General features: G+C 38.4%; 1 protein-coding gene across 3 annotated transcripts in view; it reads right to left on the reverse strand.

The window, feature by feature from the left end:
• LOC122824553 (solute carrier organic anion transporter family member 5A1) overlaps nucleotides 1–16,609 on the reverse strand; it is a 61,075-nt gene that overhangs the window by 9,958 nt on the left and 34,508 nt on the right. For all 3 annotated transcript variants that reach the window (XM_044105353.1, XM_044105352.1, XM_044105351.1), the window contains 3 exons: nucleotides 6,761–6,893; nucleotides 6,424–6,641; nucleotides 1,403–1,567 (listed from right to left, as the gene is read on the reverse strand). In XM_044105353.1, the coding sequence (XP_043961288.1) occupies nucleotides 1,403–1,567; nucleotides 6,424–6,641; nucleotides 6,761–6,893 (516 nt within the window). The remainder of the gene's footprint in view (nucleotides 1–1,402; nucleotides 1,568–6,423; nucleotides 6,642–6,760; nucleotides 6,894–16,609) is intronic.

The following is a 16,609-nucleotide window of genomic DNA, read 5'->3' on the forward strand; positions in this document are numbered from 1 at the left end:
ATTTATGAGACCCCGTTTCTATAAGTTCTAAGTCAGATCACAGATCCCTCCCTTTTACTGGAAAAAGCAGGGCTGAGAGATGACGATAAGAAAATATTTGTTTTCTAACCTCATCTTTGAATTCCACATCACCCAACAAGATATAACTGATGACCAAAAGCTTATAGACAAGTCTCACTCAGCTGTCATGCTAGAGGCTGATATAACATCTGTTTGGTAAAACTTTATAATGCAATATATTTTAAAAAAAATGTAAATGTAAATAATTTTACCACTGCTTATTTGTTCTTTCCTCACAAATAGCCTCATATTGGAATGCAATATTTGGTTGGTTGATTTAATTCATTTAACTTCTGGACTCTTATCACCAAAACAATCTGGAGGCTGATTTGAGACAAAATGGCTCCAACATAACATCAGATCAAACATCGTAACAAGACAAAGCATTTTTGTTTTTCAGTTCATAAACAATAAAACATATTAAGCCCTGATTTATCTGATAATATTTGACTTTAAGTTCTCAAAATGTCAAACTTAAATTTGGATAATACACTACAGTAACACTGATTCAGATTTGACAAAATGACATCAAACCCAAACCTTGCTAACAGTATGAGAAATCATCTTGTGAAACATGCTCTTGTTTATAGCTCATATTTTACTAGCTAATTTAATTGAGTCAGAATTCTTAATCATTAGTATTGTTGCTGTGTTTGTAATAGTTTTGGTTTGTTTTATCAAAACAGGTCTCTCTTGTAAATGAGATCTTGGATCTCTGTGAGGTAACCGGTATAAATAAAGGACAAATAAAATTTTAAAAAGCATTAAAAACCAATTTCCATCATCAGAGGGTCTTTACACCTGGGACTCAACGGAAGAACAGGACACCCATCAGCAGAAGTGCCCTCTTCTGTCTCTTCATCTCCAACCATCACCACATTCAAAAGCAGCTTGGCAGCATTTGAGTAGCCATGGCAACTACACCACCCAATTGCCCTTACCCTGCGTATCCTGGCAACAGTAAGATGGAATGGTATTGTGTGTATTTCTCTTGTGTTTGCTAAAGAAGCCATATGTCAACCACCATACACTGTTTGTGTGCCTGGATACACACAAACACAGCAACTAACTGTTTCTCTCTTTTAAACTATAATTATGTTTCCAATCGCTGCCTACTGTAATAATCCTGCTACCAGATAAGTCGCATGTTAGCAATGCCAGCTCGGCTGGGGGATTACACCAGTTTCTGTTCTTCTCCACACCACATACCGGATGCTGTGTACACAAACTGAAAGCACAGCAAAACGTGGAGTGTGGCCTTGACTTTTTGATATATTCTAATAAGATTTCACAGTTTAAAAAAAAAAAAAAAAAAAGCAACTGAAATGGAAAGCTAACATACCTGTGTAGATACTGGCTTTGGAGGCAGGAATGCCAAACTGTGACTCGATAAATTTCGGAATGAAGGTGATGAAGGCCGTGACGATGGCACACTCTGCGGTGTAGGACAGGCTGACGAACAGAAACGTCATGTTGCTGAGGATCCTCAGAGCAGCTTTGGGAAGGTCTGGGGGTGATATGCAAGAAAGACTGCATCGTTAGTGTCAGACTGCAATTAAGCCCATTCAGCAGGTTTTCCCACAAACAATTAAAAACAACTTGATAAGCAAAATGGCCGTAAAGGTTACAGATATGGGAAAAAAAAAAACAAAGTTTACAACTTAAACAACACTTATACAATCAAAACTTACTGAAATAACAGGGAAGTATTAACACATAAAAGTTTTTGAAACACCTTGTGCTTTTTCTCTCATTCAAAAGATGTATTCAGCCATGTCTTATTAAATTAAATAAGAATCTTGTTTCATGGATGACTACAGAAGGATAAACAGAACTTGAACACATAAATTCCCAATGATTTCTGTGTAAAAAAAAACAAGAACTTAGTTCCGCATGTTTATGTGTCTGCTAAACTAAAGTTGTCAGACATCTACGACACTTTCAGAAAAAGATGAGTTTAGCGGATTGATAAATTTTGACTTTGTTCCCCAAAATAAAAAGCTTCATTCAAGGACAGAACTACCCTGTAAGGACACAAGCAAATCTTAAGTGCCATGCAAATGTAAAGTATTTGATAAAAGAAAACAGACTGTGAATAATTATTTTATTCCACAATACCCTTAAATGTTTTTTGCCTGTCACAGTCTGTTACAGTGAGAAATCATGAGGTAGACCAAACAAAGCAGCATATAGCAGTACAGTAGAAAGGCAGTGTTTCATTGTTTTCAGCATTTTTAACATCTTTCACACTTACAAACATGAAAAGTCCAGCAACTGAGTTATGGTTCTCAGATAAATGGCCCCCTGGGGAAGTCCCTCTGTCTGCTAACATCCAACCAATTAAAATCCAAGAAATCATCTGACACTGTGGGGCAGGATAAACTGCAAACCAGTTCTGCAGAAAGCACATAGACATAATCTCCCTGTATCAGCAACAATCTGGGGATGCCTACTCAAAACATCGGGCTGCCATCTCTCTCTTGACTTGCACATGTTATTCATGTGCAAATATAACTTAGATTTTATCATCAAGGGTGCTTCTGCAGCTTCCTTTCCATAGACAACTAGCCATAACAAAAACATCTACCTTAGGCATTCTTCACAAACTATAGAAGTTTATCTTTGAGTAATTGAATTTCAGTATAAAACCATTTTTGACATTTTTTTATTACTATGTTATCCTGCTAACAAATGATCCAACAATTCCTACAGGCAGGGGTAATAATTTAATCAATAATGCACAACAGGACTTTAGGAGAGACTGGATTATCCGGTTATGTAAAACATGCAGGTCTGTGCAGCTCATTAGTGCTGCTGCTCCTGCAAAAGCCTTTATCAAAGTGTTTGGTCCACATCCTGCTCATTACTCATTCATCAACAGCCAAACTGTGAAAATCACAGTTGAAAGACATCAAGTAACATGTGAGCATACCTTGCAGCATATCAGACTATCAAAGAAAAAAAATTATTCTTTTCCATTTACTTCAAGCATTTGCTGGTAATCAACAGATTTTTTTTTCTCATGCCTCTGTCTGATACATAAACTTAAATTATGATCTATCAATACAGATTAACTTTTATTAAAAATTCAGTCCACACAGGTACTTAACATTAAAATCATACTTAATTCTTGTTAAACAACAATTAATTTTTGGGCACGCTTTCTAGAAAAATACATTTTCTTAGTTTTTTGCAAATGCCAGCTCTGTGTCATAGTAAGGACACAGTCATGCACATTTATTAGTTCATTGACTTGAAGTGAATGAATTGGTCACATTAAAAGCAACAAAGCCAGCTAGGAATAAATAAAGTTACAAAAAAAGAGGCGGATTAAATGTCTTTCATTAAAGGTTATTAGGAAAGCTGACCAGTTGAACAGCATGACAGGATGCCTTGTTTTGGGATTTAACCTGCCCAGCTCCGTTTCAGCAGGACTCATTGTGGGTGGGGAGAATATTAGAACCATGAGTCCGTGATCCCAGATCAAAGGTAAGAATAAAATAGTGATGCTAATTATGTCATTCCTGTGAGCCAGGACGTAATCCTGTCTGGAGTTGGGGACAGATGGCCTCGTCCTGCTGGGGTCCACAGCAGCTGTTCCTCAATCAGACAGATCACTTGCTTGCATTAGATGGCAAATTGCTTTTTTGTTGACTTTTGTTTGATTGCTCACTCTGTGAGCTTTTCTATCCAAAGCGGTGGTTTCTAATTCGACTTTAAACAGCCATTATTGCATATTATTACAATAACACACAGTTAACCTTTTTTGTGAATGCTCTTTTTACCCTGCTGATAAACACCACATTGTGATACTTATTACAAACAGCCTCCTGCTGTCTTTCAATCATGCCTTGAGAAATAAAAACAGCTTTAAGCCGATTTGATCTCACTGGCTTTTAATAGTTTGTAATTTCAATATTTTCACTAATCTTCCTACTGTTTTTTATGCCTTTGAAAGGCATAAAAATGTTAATGCTTTCCATTAACATTTTGAGAAGTTTATTACACAATGCTTAAATAAGAATTTTAAAGAATACGACTAAGTCACTGCATAGTTGCAAAATCTAGAAAATTAGATAAAAAAAATTGCAATTATCAGCATCACCAAAGTGCTGACTTACATTTGCTTTATGGTAGAGGAGGTGGAGGATAAAATCCAATTTTGATGCATGGAGACAATAGCTATGCATAGCTAGAGTCATGGATTGTGATCCATGACTATAGCATGGATGATGCTGACTACGGTATATTAAAAGGTAGCAATATTCATTTTAATTTATGACCTTGCTCAAGTGTAACACCAAAACAATTTATTCTGAACACATGAGGTCACACGGGACACACACAGTCCTGTTGGCACCAAACGGAAATTATATCCAGGTTATGCAAAACTAAAAGTAGTATCTTCAAACAGGAGAAATATTGGGAGCCATATTCCATGGTTCCACTGAGAGGCAAAAATAAAACAGATGATCTTTACAGCAACTGTAAAATGAACGACCATTAAGATAAATTCTCCCAAACGAAGAAAAGTTAATTACAACGTTCATAGCAATTTTTGTCAATAAAAATTAAAAGCCATTAAAAGATTGTTGAGTTGCTGAGGGTTAGACTCTGCAACAACACAAACAAAGGGTGACAGGAACCCAGAGATTCCTGCTATTTTTATGAAGACAAGCCATCCTTATTATTAATGGATTTATTTTTCTGTCTCTTATCTGACTTATTGTAGGCGCTTGTGTCTTATTGGCTACGTTTTATTTTATAACCTTGTGCAACACTTTGGTAACCTTTGGGTGTGTAAAGTGCTCTGTGAATAAACGTTGATTGATTGGTTTATTGAAGCCCAACAACTTTAGACCGTAAATATGTGATAGTTAGTTTAGCTTCAAGATGAACTCCTATTCCTTTGAAACATTCAGCAGAAAATATCAATTTGATCTTGAATATGAGGGTTTGTACAGAAGCAAGTCACACTGCACGTAGTGGAGTGGGCCAAGATACCAGCTGAAAACTGTGTATGTGCATTCCTGAACAAATGCGTGACACAACTAATCACTTAGTGAAACGTAAATATGATACACTGTGTCAGTAGCCATTTTTGCAATGCCTCCCATTCTTTCAGGGGAAAATTGCTTTCTCATAGCAAAGGATCAAGGTCTGGAACATTCCACGATCAAAATTTTGTCCCTCTGATGTTCATTATGGAAAAACTTTGAGCATTAGCATTTTTTTCACTGTTTGCTTGTGATGTGAAGGGCAAAGAAAAAAGGGGGGTGCAGCATACCTTTCACATAAAACGCTGAATTTGTGCAACAGACAAACAAGCACACCTCGACAGAAGGACACGTACTGTACTAAAATACATTCAGGATCTATGCAGCGAAGCTCCTGAGTCTGCGAAACTGGCCCCAGTTTGCACAGCAGTCCCAAACAGCTGAGGGAGCAGGGGTCCATCAGAGCTGCAGCTCATTCCCGGCCTGCGCTGGATGCATCACCGAGACAAAGCGCTGTTTTGACTGCCCCAGCTGTGCACATAAGCATTAATTTGAGAGTGAGCAACCATGCTAAGTACATGTTTGAGTTTGCACAGAATTGGAGTGAGTGATGGCAAACACCAGCGGTGTATTTTAGCTGAGCTACACCAAAGCCTATGCAGTGCAGAGTGTGATGTCCCCTGGGAGCTCATTTAAAAGTAAAACAGAACAAGAGCAAAAAAAAAAAAAAAAAAAAGACAAGAGGGAATCTGGGGAAACACTACAGCAGGACAAAGCTCAACTGGGGAAAACCGGGTGTTTCCTGGCTCAGCGAGGACATTAAAAATTTCTCTGTTTCCAACAAAGTCCAATGTTTACCACCACTGCACATCCGTCAATACAATATTTACAGGAGATCTCAATAAAGCTTCCAGTATTGGATAAGATGTCTGAGCCTCAACAATGATTGGATTAAAGCCTGTTCGCACATCGACATCTCACAGTTCATTTTACGGCGCTTCGATATCACAACTATTACATACTTCAATGTATTTCATTGGGATTTTATGTAGCGTATAATTGGGAGGTGGAAGGAAAATGATGAATGGTTTTCTTGTTATAAAAATATTCTGAAAGATACAGTATGCATCTCTATTCCTCCCCTCTGGATAATTCGTTTTTTTAGAATCACCTTCAACTACTATTTCTGTCTTGAGTTTTGAGTTGTCATTAATTGTTCTCTGAAAAAAGAATCAAGCCTAGTTAGACTGGATATTTGTAGCAGTGCTCTGTTAGGACTCTAAAGCCCGAGTTGTTTTTTTTAGCTAAACTGTGCAAGATTCTTCCAGCACTCAAAAACCTCAAGGTGAAATCGTCCCTCCCTCACCTTTAATGTCTTTTCCAAATCCCATAGAGGAGGACACATTTTGGTCTTTGCTACTAGACTTTTCCTTCTTCACATCATCATCGCTGGACACGTCACCCAACGAACTCATCTTTTTCTTCTTCTTTCTCTTGTGGCGGGGAGGCAGCTTTTTGGGGAAGGCAAACATGGGGAAAATGACAAGAAGCATGGCAATGGAACACAGGAGGAAGCCACTCCACCTTTAAAAAAAAAAAAAGAAAAGATGGAATCAAAAGAGTGAAATATTTTCCATTATAGTGTGTGTAAATCCTGTCAATGTTGAGATGGAGATAGCATAAAAGTGTAAGCGCATGTTTACCAGTTGCCAACGAAGCGAGGGTCATTCTGGTCAATGTTCACCACAGTTTTGGGGTCAACGTAGAAGCCAATTAGGATGCCTCCCAGCAGGTAGCCAGCAGCAGGTCCCAGGGCTCCCATAACATACATGATGGCTAAAAGAGACGTATATGAAACCAGTTAGAAACAATCATAAAACCAGGACACAGCAGTAAGCTAGACATAACAATTTCCTGGTTGTGCCAACACTGTGACCTCAGGTATGAAAGTTATAACAAGGTTTATAAAGCTTAAATGTTACTCAATTTCATTATAAGTGGGATAAAGAAGCTGCTTTGAATGAAAGCAAAAGAAAAAACCTCAGTAAAACAGCAAATTCAAGATTTTCCCTGTAATATTTTGTATAGACAAAGTTGTCAGGTATTCCCAAAAAAAGAAACTTTGTGACAAAGTGCATCTCTATATTTTGAAAAGGGGCAAAGACAATGTGAAATCTTGAGATACTATCATTTTTCTTGAGTTGGGTTTCATATTTTTCTCTGTCCTATTATCTGCAGCAGGTTTGTTTTATATGGGCAAAATGTCTCCTCACCCATAACTCATAATTGGTTATTTTTCAAAATATACATAACCAAGATTATTGTTCCTTGAAAACAACAATCCCGGTTCTTCCCACCAAACACAGATGGACAATTTTCAATGTTTATGTTTTTTTTGCATTTTTTAAAATCAGGACACGTTTACATTAAGACAAGCATGACATGCATTAATAATTGAGCCACAGTTGAACTGAAAGAGTATTTCTTTAAGATTCAAATAAGTTAGTGCTGAACATCATAGCTTCTTTGTACAATAATCTTTGTGTGTGACTATGGGTACTTTTGTTTAAAATTGTCATTTGAGTATATTTAAAAGCAGATTTGAGTAAAGTAGTGCAGTGTACTGAAGTACTGTAAAATACATTCTCCAAGATATTAAAAGAAAGCCAAACATTTTTTTAAACTATTGCAAGGACCAGTAGGGTTTGGATTTTCCTGCCATTGCAATTGAAACATGATGTTAAATTTCACAGTTTACTCATAAAACTATTTATTTATTTTTATAAAGTCAGAAATTTAAACAAAGATGAGAACAGAATCTTTGCTGCCACTGAATCTGACTGGTGCATCGAAAGTAAAGAACTTATAAGTTGTGAGACTCAAATTACTGCCACAATTAAGACAGCTACAAATTTTCCTCATTGATGCTTTAATAACCCTCTGTTCCATGTGTCTGTTTAAGTCAAACCTCTGGAGAGTTGTTCATTAACTCTGATTTATCATTCTCCTTATTCTGAGAACCTGTTCTGGGAGTGAAGGGAACGCTCCATCACCTCCAGAGGTCATTTTTCACAGCTTGTGTGTGCGACAACTGACCCGGAGGCTTGAGAGATCTCATGTCAACCTGGAGCGGCATACCTGTGGAAACCGCAGTGCAATTATGGAGTGAAACATTAACCCTCTGGAGGTGTTGGACCCTCAGCGAGGTGAGCCAAATGCTTTGTCATGTGCCAAAGTAAGAGGGAGAACTCATTAATTTTAGATAACCTTAGTTGGGCAGGTGGAGAAATCTCCTGCGGACATCCAGTGGGGAAGGAGGGAGGGGGGGACATCAAAGTTGTGTTCCAGTGGGAATCTGAAGGCAAACCTTCTATAATTACACCAGGAACATGGCAGGACGTAGGAAATGCGTGTGGCCGAGGGGAATGGATTAGCACTTTTTGATTATGGTTTGTGTGTACATATGCTGTTAAATACTGCAGTCTCACCCACACACAAAACCCAGTAGATATATTTTCCACTTTAGAAAATAGCTGCAAAACCACAGGCTTCTGCCACTTGCCTCCCACATTCACACATACAACCCCAACAAAATGCTGCTGTTCTTGTGTGAAAAGGTTAGTTTCTAAGATGGAAGCATTAAAACTCCTAACAGCAAGCTTAGGCACGTGTCAGGGTGCCGGTGGTTGTGTCCAAACCACCACTTAAATGTCTAATCTCTCTTGAGACAAAAAAAAAAAAAAAAAACATCCTCTCAGACGGATTACATAAGGAGTGCAGGCGTACACACATGCGTCCTCTCCTTTTCCAACAAGTAAGTTTGCTGAAGCTTGAAATAGAAACTCTCTGCTGCCACCCGAATGCTTTTACCATCATATCTTTAACCTAACACAGGTTACTAGCCTCTCTTCTTCTGTAGGTGTAACCATCTAAAAGCAAAATGCATTACCCTATTTTGCAGAAAGGGTTTAAATAAAGCACAAATTCTCATCAGATCTAATCAAATCACTTCCCCATAACGGCAGACATGGGTCTAAACAACAGAACCCAACAATGGGTAACAGAAAAGAACAAACGCAAGATATGTGCAAATGATGCAATTAAATATTTCCTTTGGCTGAAGTCTTTTCTTCAAGTCTCAAAAAAAAATAAAACAGCAGGTTCCCCATCCCTCTTTCTTTTCTTTCCTCACTTATCTCATATCTTTTTCAATTCTTTTCATGGTGCCGTTTCTCATATCCTGCTGCCTGGAGACTCAATTCACTGCAGCAGTGAAAGCCCTCACACAGTAACAGGATATTACCTCCTAGAGACAATAAACAATAAATTAAAGCTGCCAAGGACAACAATAGGTCGGCTCTTAACACCTCGATCTTTGAAATTAGAAATGAGCTCCACAAAACTTAAACAAGTGAATCAAGCTTTGAAGGATCGTTACAAATTAAACCTTATTAAAGAGCGGACATATAACAGGTGACTGAGTTTTAGTGCTTAATTTAAATGTGATGGTAGATAAGAGAGTAAGTGTAATTTTAAGTGAATTAAATGTTTTGACTTCTAAGATAAGTATTAAAATTAGATTGAGGCAGTATGATAAAGGCACTAAATTATCAAAGTTTTGCAACATTTTATTTATGCAAAAATATCTGCATACCTACTAAATTAAGTACTAGTTTTCATGTACTCATTGCACATAATGTTAATATTGTCAGAGCTCTCTGTTATGGTAGTCTGTATTTGGCTTCTTAGCAGACATGCTGCTCATAACTAGCCAAATATAAGTGCCGCCTTTTGGCATGTAGCAAAAGTTGAAGAAACATTTGAATTGCAAGTTAAAGGAGGTTTTAAAACCATTTTCAGCTTATTTTGTAAACTTGAAACACTTAATTAGTGAATGCACTATATGCCACCCGCTACCTGCAAGAAGTAGAACAACAATCTTCACCAATGTCAGCTTTTCCTGCAGGCAATATGGCTCTCTGCCCAGGGCAGCAAAGCCGAGGTAATATCACAGATGCTAAACTTTCTATTACTTTTAACATGTTTAGACACCAAGTAGGCTCCATATCTTGTATACAGTGTAAGAAGTAAAAATATTTCAGCGGACTGCATTAAAGTCTGTTGTAGTGGATATGACACCAAGTTGATATCAGACTCAATGTTTATTTGACCTTAATTCAAATTCAAAGAACATTTTCTGAGGAATCTGGATTGCATTTAGCCATATTTAGATAAAAACCCAAAAGACTTAGTAAGGTCAAACTTTAACTAAGCTTAAATTCTTGTTACGTTTTAAAACATATTTGTTTAAGGAAAATGCAAGTCAGCTAATTCTTCTCCGTAGCTAGTTTATTAAAACGATTTCAGCAGTGAGAACATGTTTTTACAATGATGTGTCAACAAAACCAGAAGAATTAGTTCATGTGATGACAATTTATTCCTGTCCCAATGTGATAATTATTGACGCGTTATGATTGTCTGGACACTGTTCTGGACAATCTGTTTCTCATGCTTTCTGGTACATGTGCCTTAAGTGTGTGAGTAGATAAGGAGGCAAGAGTGTGTGTTATCAGCAGAATGTGCTTCCCCTTGAACCTGCTTGCTGAATTTATCAAAAACACTGAGTCACAGCAGATTCCCCACACACTCTTGCCCCATAAAAACTGGCACTCGTGAAAAGTATTCATACCCCTCTTATGTGCATCTAGATCCCACACTGAAGTTGCATATTTTTCCCCAATCTCAGTATTCTTTAAAACCCATTTTGAGGTTTATGAAAGCTTTATTGTATTTGAGACATTTAAAGAAAGAAGAACGTTAAGCCTTAAAAAAGGGGGGTCACCTTAGATTGAGAAAAGTATTCAAATTATGCCACTTAAACTGGTGAAACCTGTACTTAGCCTATGTTGATTACAGCTTCTCGGGGTAGAAAAAGACACTCACCCAGGGTGCCAATCAGTCATGACCTGCCAGACTTCTTCGGTAAAAAAGTCATAAGACGCTATTTCAAAGTAAACAATAATTCCAGGCTTTTTCTTTTCACTCATTCACCATTTCATATTTTGTACCCAAATTTCCAGGTACCAAAGAAAAGCAAATCACATCAGTTCACAACCTGCCTGAGAACATCTTGTTGAACTGGTGAAAGCTGACCTGATCGCAGCCAAATTATTCTCTTTTAATGTTTTGAGCTTTCATCCTTTGATGAAATGAGCTGAATTTGTCAGTCATTTTTGATGTGTATTGGTGATTTTCTGTTTGTTACTCGTTTCTAAATTGACTGCGTGGTGGATTTTAATTTCGTTTTATTTTTGCGTTTTTAGGATGTAAAGCATTTTGAACTCCCTTATTGCTAAAGTGTGCTATACAAATAAACTCAACTGATTGAATTCAGCTCTGGATGGGGACAAAGCAGCAACCTGTGAAGCTGTCTCTTGCACTAAACCAGACTGAACATCAAACTAAATAAAACAAAGTGACAGATTGAGATGAACGTTTTTACAGCAGAGGCCAGCCCTTAGATATATCCTTTGCTAAAAAGCCATAAAACAACTTCATTTCTGCACATTCCGGCCTGAGTCAGACACACCAGGTGCATCAGCACTGTCGGTTGCCAAGCAGAGGTTAAGCACAACGTATGGTCCTTTGGTTGCCCTCCAAACTCCCTCCCGCCAGAGATGGCAATATTTTATGCCCTTCGGCCTTATTGCATAACTCCATCTTGCCGTTCCATCCATCATGTTAACAACGTTCTGCCCCACTGGAGGACAAAAGGGGGTCATAAACTGTGCCTTAAGCCTTGCTCTGTCCTGCCCGCTTGGCACCAAGGGAGAACAGTTTGGGGATCATTGGGGTTGGGTTTGGAGAGCTGCGTTCGGGCCTGAAGGGGTGGCCAGCTACAGAGCCACTGGATTGAGGAATATGCTGGCACAGCAGCAGCATGCGCTCCATCGCACACAAAAATTTGACACACATGGCTGTGGGTGGGGAGACGTCACAGGGCAGCAGGGGGGGGGGCATGCCAATGAAAAAACCCATGGCGCCCACAGTCTTGCTTACAATTACACAAAAGACCTTCTGAAGGACAAAACCTTATAGACTTTCTATGGTTTTCTACACGTTTGGAGGTAATGGAGCTTTCATTCAAAGAGCACTAAAATCATTTTAGTGATAATAAGTCGTAGAAGAGAATATTTTCAGATCAAAATACACATGAAGGCTGAACATATAGTGTCTGATACTTCACACATACTAAAGGGGAGGGTGTGTGACAATGTTGAGAATGAAAGAGGAACATGCTTGCAGGGTGTTACAGTGAATCGCTTGGCCCAATTTCCAGTGTGATGATTAATATACCAGTGTGAGGCTGGAAAAGATAACGACATTTAAAACATGATGCCATGAAGCGAGAAAAGCTAAAGAAACGAGAAACTGGCGTGATGAAACGAACGTCAGAAAACAGAAACAGAGGCAGAGCTGCAGTCTGTAGTGACTGATCCTGCTGTGTAACTGAGTGATAAAGCTTGCTCAGCAGCATCCCTCTTATATCTAACCTTCAGGGACCAGCGCTGCTCTGTTGTCTCTGCTTCGCCTCCTCCGCACTCTGAAAGAGCTCTGCTTCGACGAGCAGCACTGACTCACTCTGAGCTTGTCTGAATGAATGACAGCAGCAGCAGGAGTGAAAAAAAAAGAAAAGAACACACTGAAAGAATTGGCATAGCCGTCTCGGAGGAGAAGAGCTACGAAAGCTTTGCTACAGATATTCTGACTGGGTTTTGTAGTTATCAATATGCCCGTCGGATCCATGAATTTAAAGCTGCATTACAATGAAAAAGTCCCCATCAGTCCCCATGCCCAACCATTTGGGTGACTTCTTCTCACCAATCAACATAGAATTAATAAGGAAAGCAGCTAGTGCAAAGACTATGTGACCTTGTAATGTGTTCTGTTATTGTGCGATGAAACAACACAATGCAGCACAAGATTGAGGGGAGGAAGTAAAATGATACACGGGTCAGTCACAGGTTGGATAAAGAGTGACAGGACAGCAATTTTTAAGTCTTGCCACAGATATTTAGTTGGATTTAGTCAAGTCAAGTCTATTAATATAACTCATTTCAGCAACAAGGCAGTTCAAAGTTCTCTACATGATAAAACATAAGTTTACTGATAAGGAGACTTCTAAAGACAGGTTGTTGGATTGGATTTTATTTGGTGGTATCGAAGTAAAGTAGGCTTAGCATAAATGCTTATCATATTTGACAGATATATGCTGATTGAAAACTTAGCATTTTGCTTCCACCTCACAATTAATCACATTTCATTAAGATGTGTGGATGAAATGTTAGAAAGTGTGAAAAAGCTCAAAGATAAAATACTCTTGTAGGCACTGTATGGTAAATGTGCTTGGTCCATTATTTTTAACATCCCTTCTGTTGTCAGCCTTCAATGTGTGCACTAGAGGATTGATACTGGCTCTGTAATTTGTTTCCTGTCTTTGGTTGCAGACTTTGTTTTAATGAATTATGCACCACTCCACCTCCTTATTAGCCCACAAAGCCTAGCCAGCCTTTAGGCAAACCTTGGGAATGGAAGGTAGGCAGCAATGCAGTGACCTCAGACTTATCGTCAGGGAATTACAAAGAAGCTGTCTAATTTCTAAAAGAAGATGCAATAATATCATATCAAAGAATTACACAAGAGCCATGACGCTATGATGTACAATATGCAGCATTATGTATTACCTATTCATTCTCCTTTTGGGATATTAATCCATTTTCACATCAGATCTGTGACAGAAACAAACCCTGAATAAGCTCTTCTACTTTATGCAACAACATCAGCTGCATGAAACGTGGCAGCACAAATTTAGGACTCTGATTTGCTGCACTGGAGAATTCAGCCCAATGCCAGAGGCTCTTTGCAGAGCATGGCCACAGGTGACAGCTGTATGATAGATGATCCATGCGGCTACTGGTGTTGGAAAGAGAGCAAGAGTCCTCAGTGTATCCCTGTGTTCTGGGCATAGCTGCAGTCATGCGACCTCCCTTCACCTCACCATGCATATGAGGCAAGACAAAAAAGAAAGGCTATGAAAAGGGGGAATGACAGCATTGTCATGACAAATTGCTGACATGGCAGTGTCTTCTTACAAGTCCTAACCTTATTCTTTAACTCAGAGGGCATGCATGGGGACTGTGGCCTCTCGCATGCTCACAGCAAAGGTACGGCAGCAAAAAACAGTAATCTGGTTTGGATTACTCTTCGATACACAGCAGCAAACATGTCTTCAAACAAATTTGCTGCACTGACGGTCCTCTTAACACGCAAATTATTTTGACCAGAAATGTAAATTTACCTTTTCCCCCACTATTCAAAGGATAATGGGGGTAAAGTGAACCATATGGAAGTTATGAGACAGAATAAAGTATAACAGAGATACAAAAAAACAGGCCAGAGAAAAGCTAAAGATCCAGCAAGTAACAGTGGCTCTGCAGATGAGTGAGGCACAATTAGAAAGAAGAATAAACTCAGCTTCTATCAAGGCAAGCAACACAATTCAACACCAGGCTCATTAAATTAAACTGACTTGGACAGTAAGTTATAAACAGTTTACTCTCTAGAAAGAGAATGAATAGATAAATTCTATGCAGTTGTTGATAGCTCTGAAACTAAAATGTCTGAACCTGGTGAAGACTATGGGAAAACGGTAGTTTTCTTGGGCCATACGAGCAGATAATTAGCTGAAACCACTATCTAATTATGCTGCAAACTGAATCATCAGTAAGTCCTATGAAAGCAGGGATAAATGCTACGTTAATCAAGTTCTTCAAGAAACCTCTCTTACGTTCTCTGAATGAATACTGTGGCTGTATTTGTTAGTTTTAAAGTTAAAAACTAAAGATAAAACTAAGTACATTTCAGAACATCATAGTATATTGCGTTTTAACAAGGTTAATGCCATACATTCGAAACATGTTCTGCTAGAGAAATGCAGAAGAGAGAGCAGTATTATACTCTGACTATATCTGAAAATGTTCACTCTTAAGGAACGGTTGATATTATGCATCAGAATGCCATTAATCAATTCAAGATGTTTTATGAATACATCTTTCCTCCTGTGTGTTAGAGTATTTTAAAGACCTTAAATAGTAGAGAATTGTTAAAAGAAAAAAGACATATGCAATGGCCACGTTGTCAGGTACACCTGCTAAATAGCTTGTTAATACAAATGGTGAAGGAAAGAGACTTAAGTGACTGAATTGTTGGAAAACAAATGATCATAGTGTAAACACTACTGTCGATTTTACTGTTGACGCTGATCATGTCCTCTCCTTTATGACCACAGCAAACCCATTTCCTAATGGCTACTTCCAGCAGGAGAATGCATCATGCCACAAAGCTTACATCATCTCCAACTGGTTACATCAAGTTCATTATACTCCAAATGGCCTCCACAGTGAATAGATTTCAACCCATCTGACCTCCTTTGGAACGTGGTGGAACAGGCCATGACAATTTTGCTGAAAATGAGTGATGGCAGCACATCAACTATGATCAAGGGCTCTAAGGAATGCATCCAACACAGCATTAAATCTGTGCAACAGAGAAATAATGCATTTCTGAAGGAAAAAGAGGGTACAACCCAGTACTAGAAAAATATAGAATATTTAATTTGATTTCTTGGGACCAACCCAAAACCCCCGGTTGTTGTCTCAAGACACACAGTGGAGTTCAGATCCCAAGTTTAAGAGACAATCCATGTACATTTAAGAACCACTGAAACCATTGAACAAGCAGGCAAGTACCCAAATAGTACAGACATAAATTTCAAGAAACATCTTATGGGAAAGGACTAAGACGATGAAGGTTTAGTGGATAATGCAGAGGAAAACCCCATCATCCTGTTAGAATAGATGTGTACAGACCCAGACCATTGCTCAATTGGGCCTTGTTAGCACTGCTTGAAAGAGACTTTCAGATCAAACATTCTGGCATCCCAGAGTGACTTTCTAGCCCTTTACAGCATAAACTACCTTAGCAACTACTTTTTAGACACCTATTCTATTCAAACCGGAAAAGGAATTAGACCAGAGTATACTTATTTATACTTATCTACCAACCCTGAATAGAAGTATCTAGTTTATTTACTTTGGATCAACATTATTAGCTTTTCCTTCTTTTGCTCTTTCCTTTGGTTTGTTATTTTGTTTGAATTTCCTTGTAATTCCTGTTAAGCACTTTTAATTGCCTTGTTGCTGAAGAGGTGCTATAATAAAATTACCTTTACCTTTAAACCTCTGAGACAAAGCATGCTTAATCATAAGGGGCATAAGAACTTGATCAGCATCTGAAAACTGCCTTCCACAACCCAACATTTCCTACAACCCACTTCTAAACTAAAATGATCACATCAGTGACTCTTTCTTCAAATGGCTTTGGATTAACATTTATTTACTGTTTGGAACCAAACGCTCTCACTGCATAACAGTTCAAATCTTTGTCACAGCGCATAAAACCATCCAAACAGTACACTGCATTCATTTTTCATG

This window comes from Gambusia affinis, linkage group LG21, assembly GCF_019740435.1.
Source record: "Gambusia affinis linkage group LG21, SWU_Gaff_1.0, whole genome shotgun sequence".
Taxonomy (NCBI): domain Eukaryota; kingdom Metazoa; phylum Chordata; class Actinopteri; order Cyprinodontiformes; family Poeciliidae; genus Gambusia; species Gambusia affinis.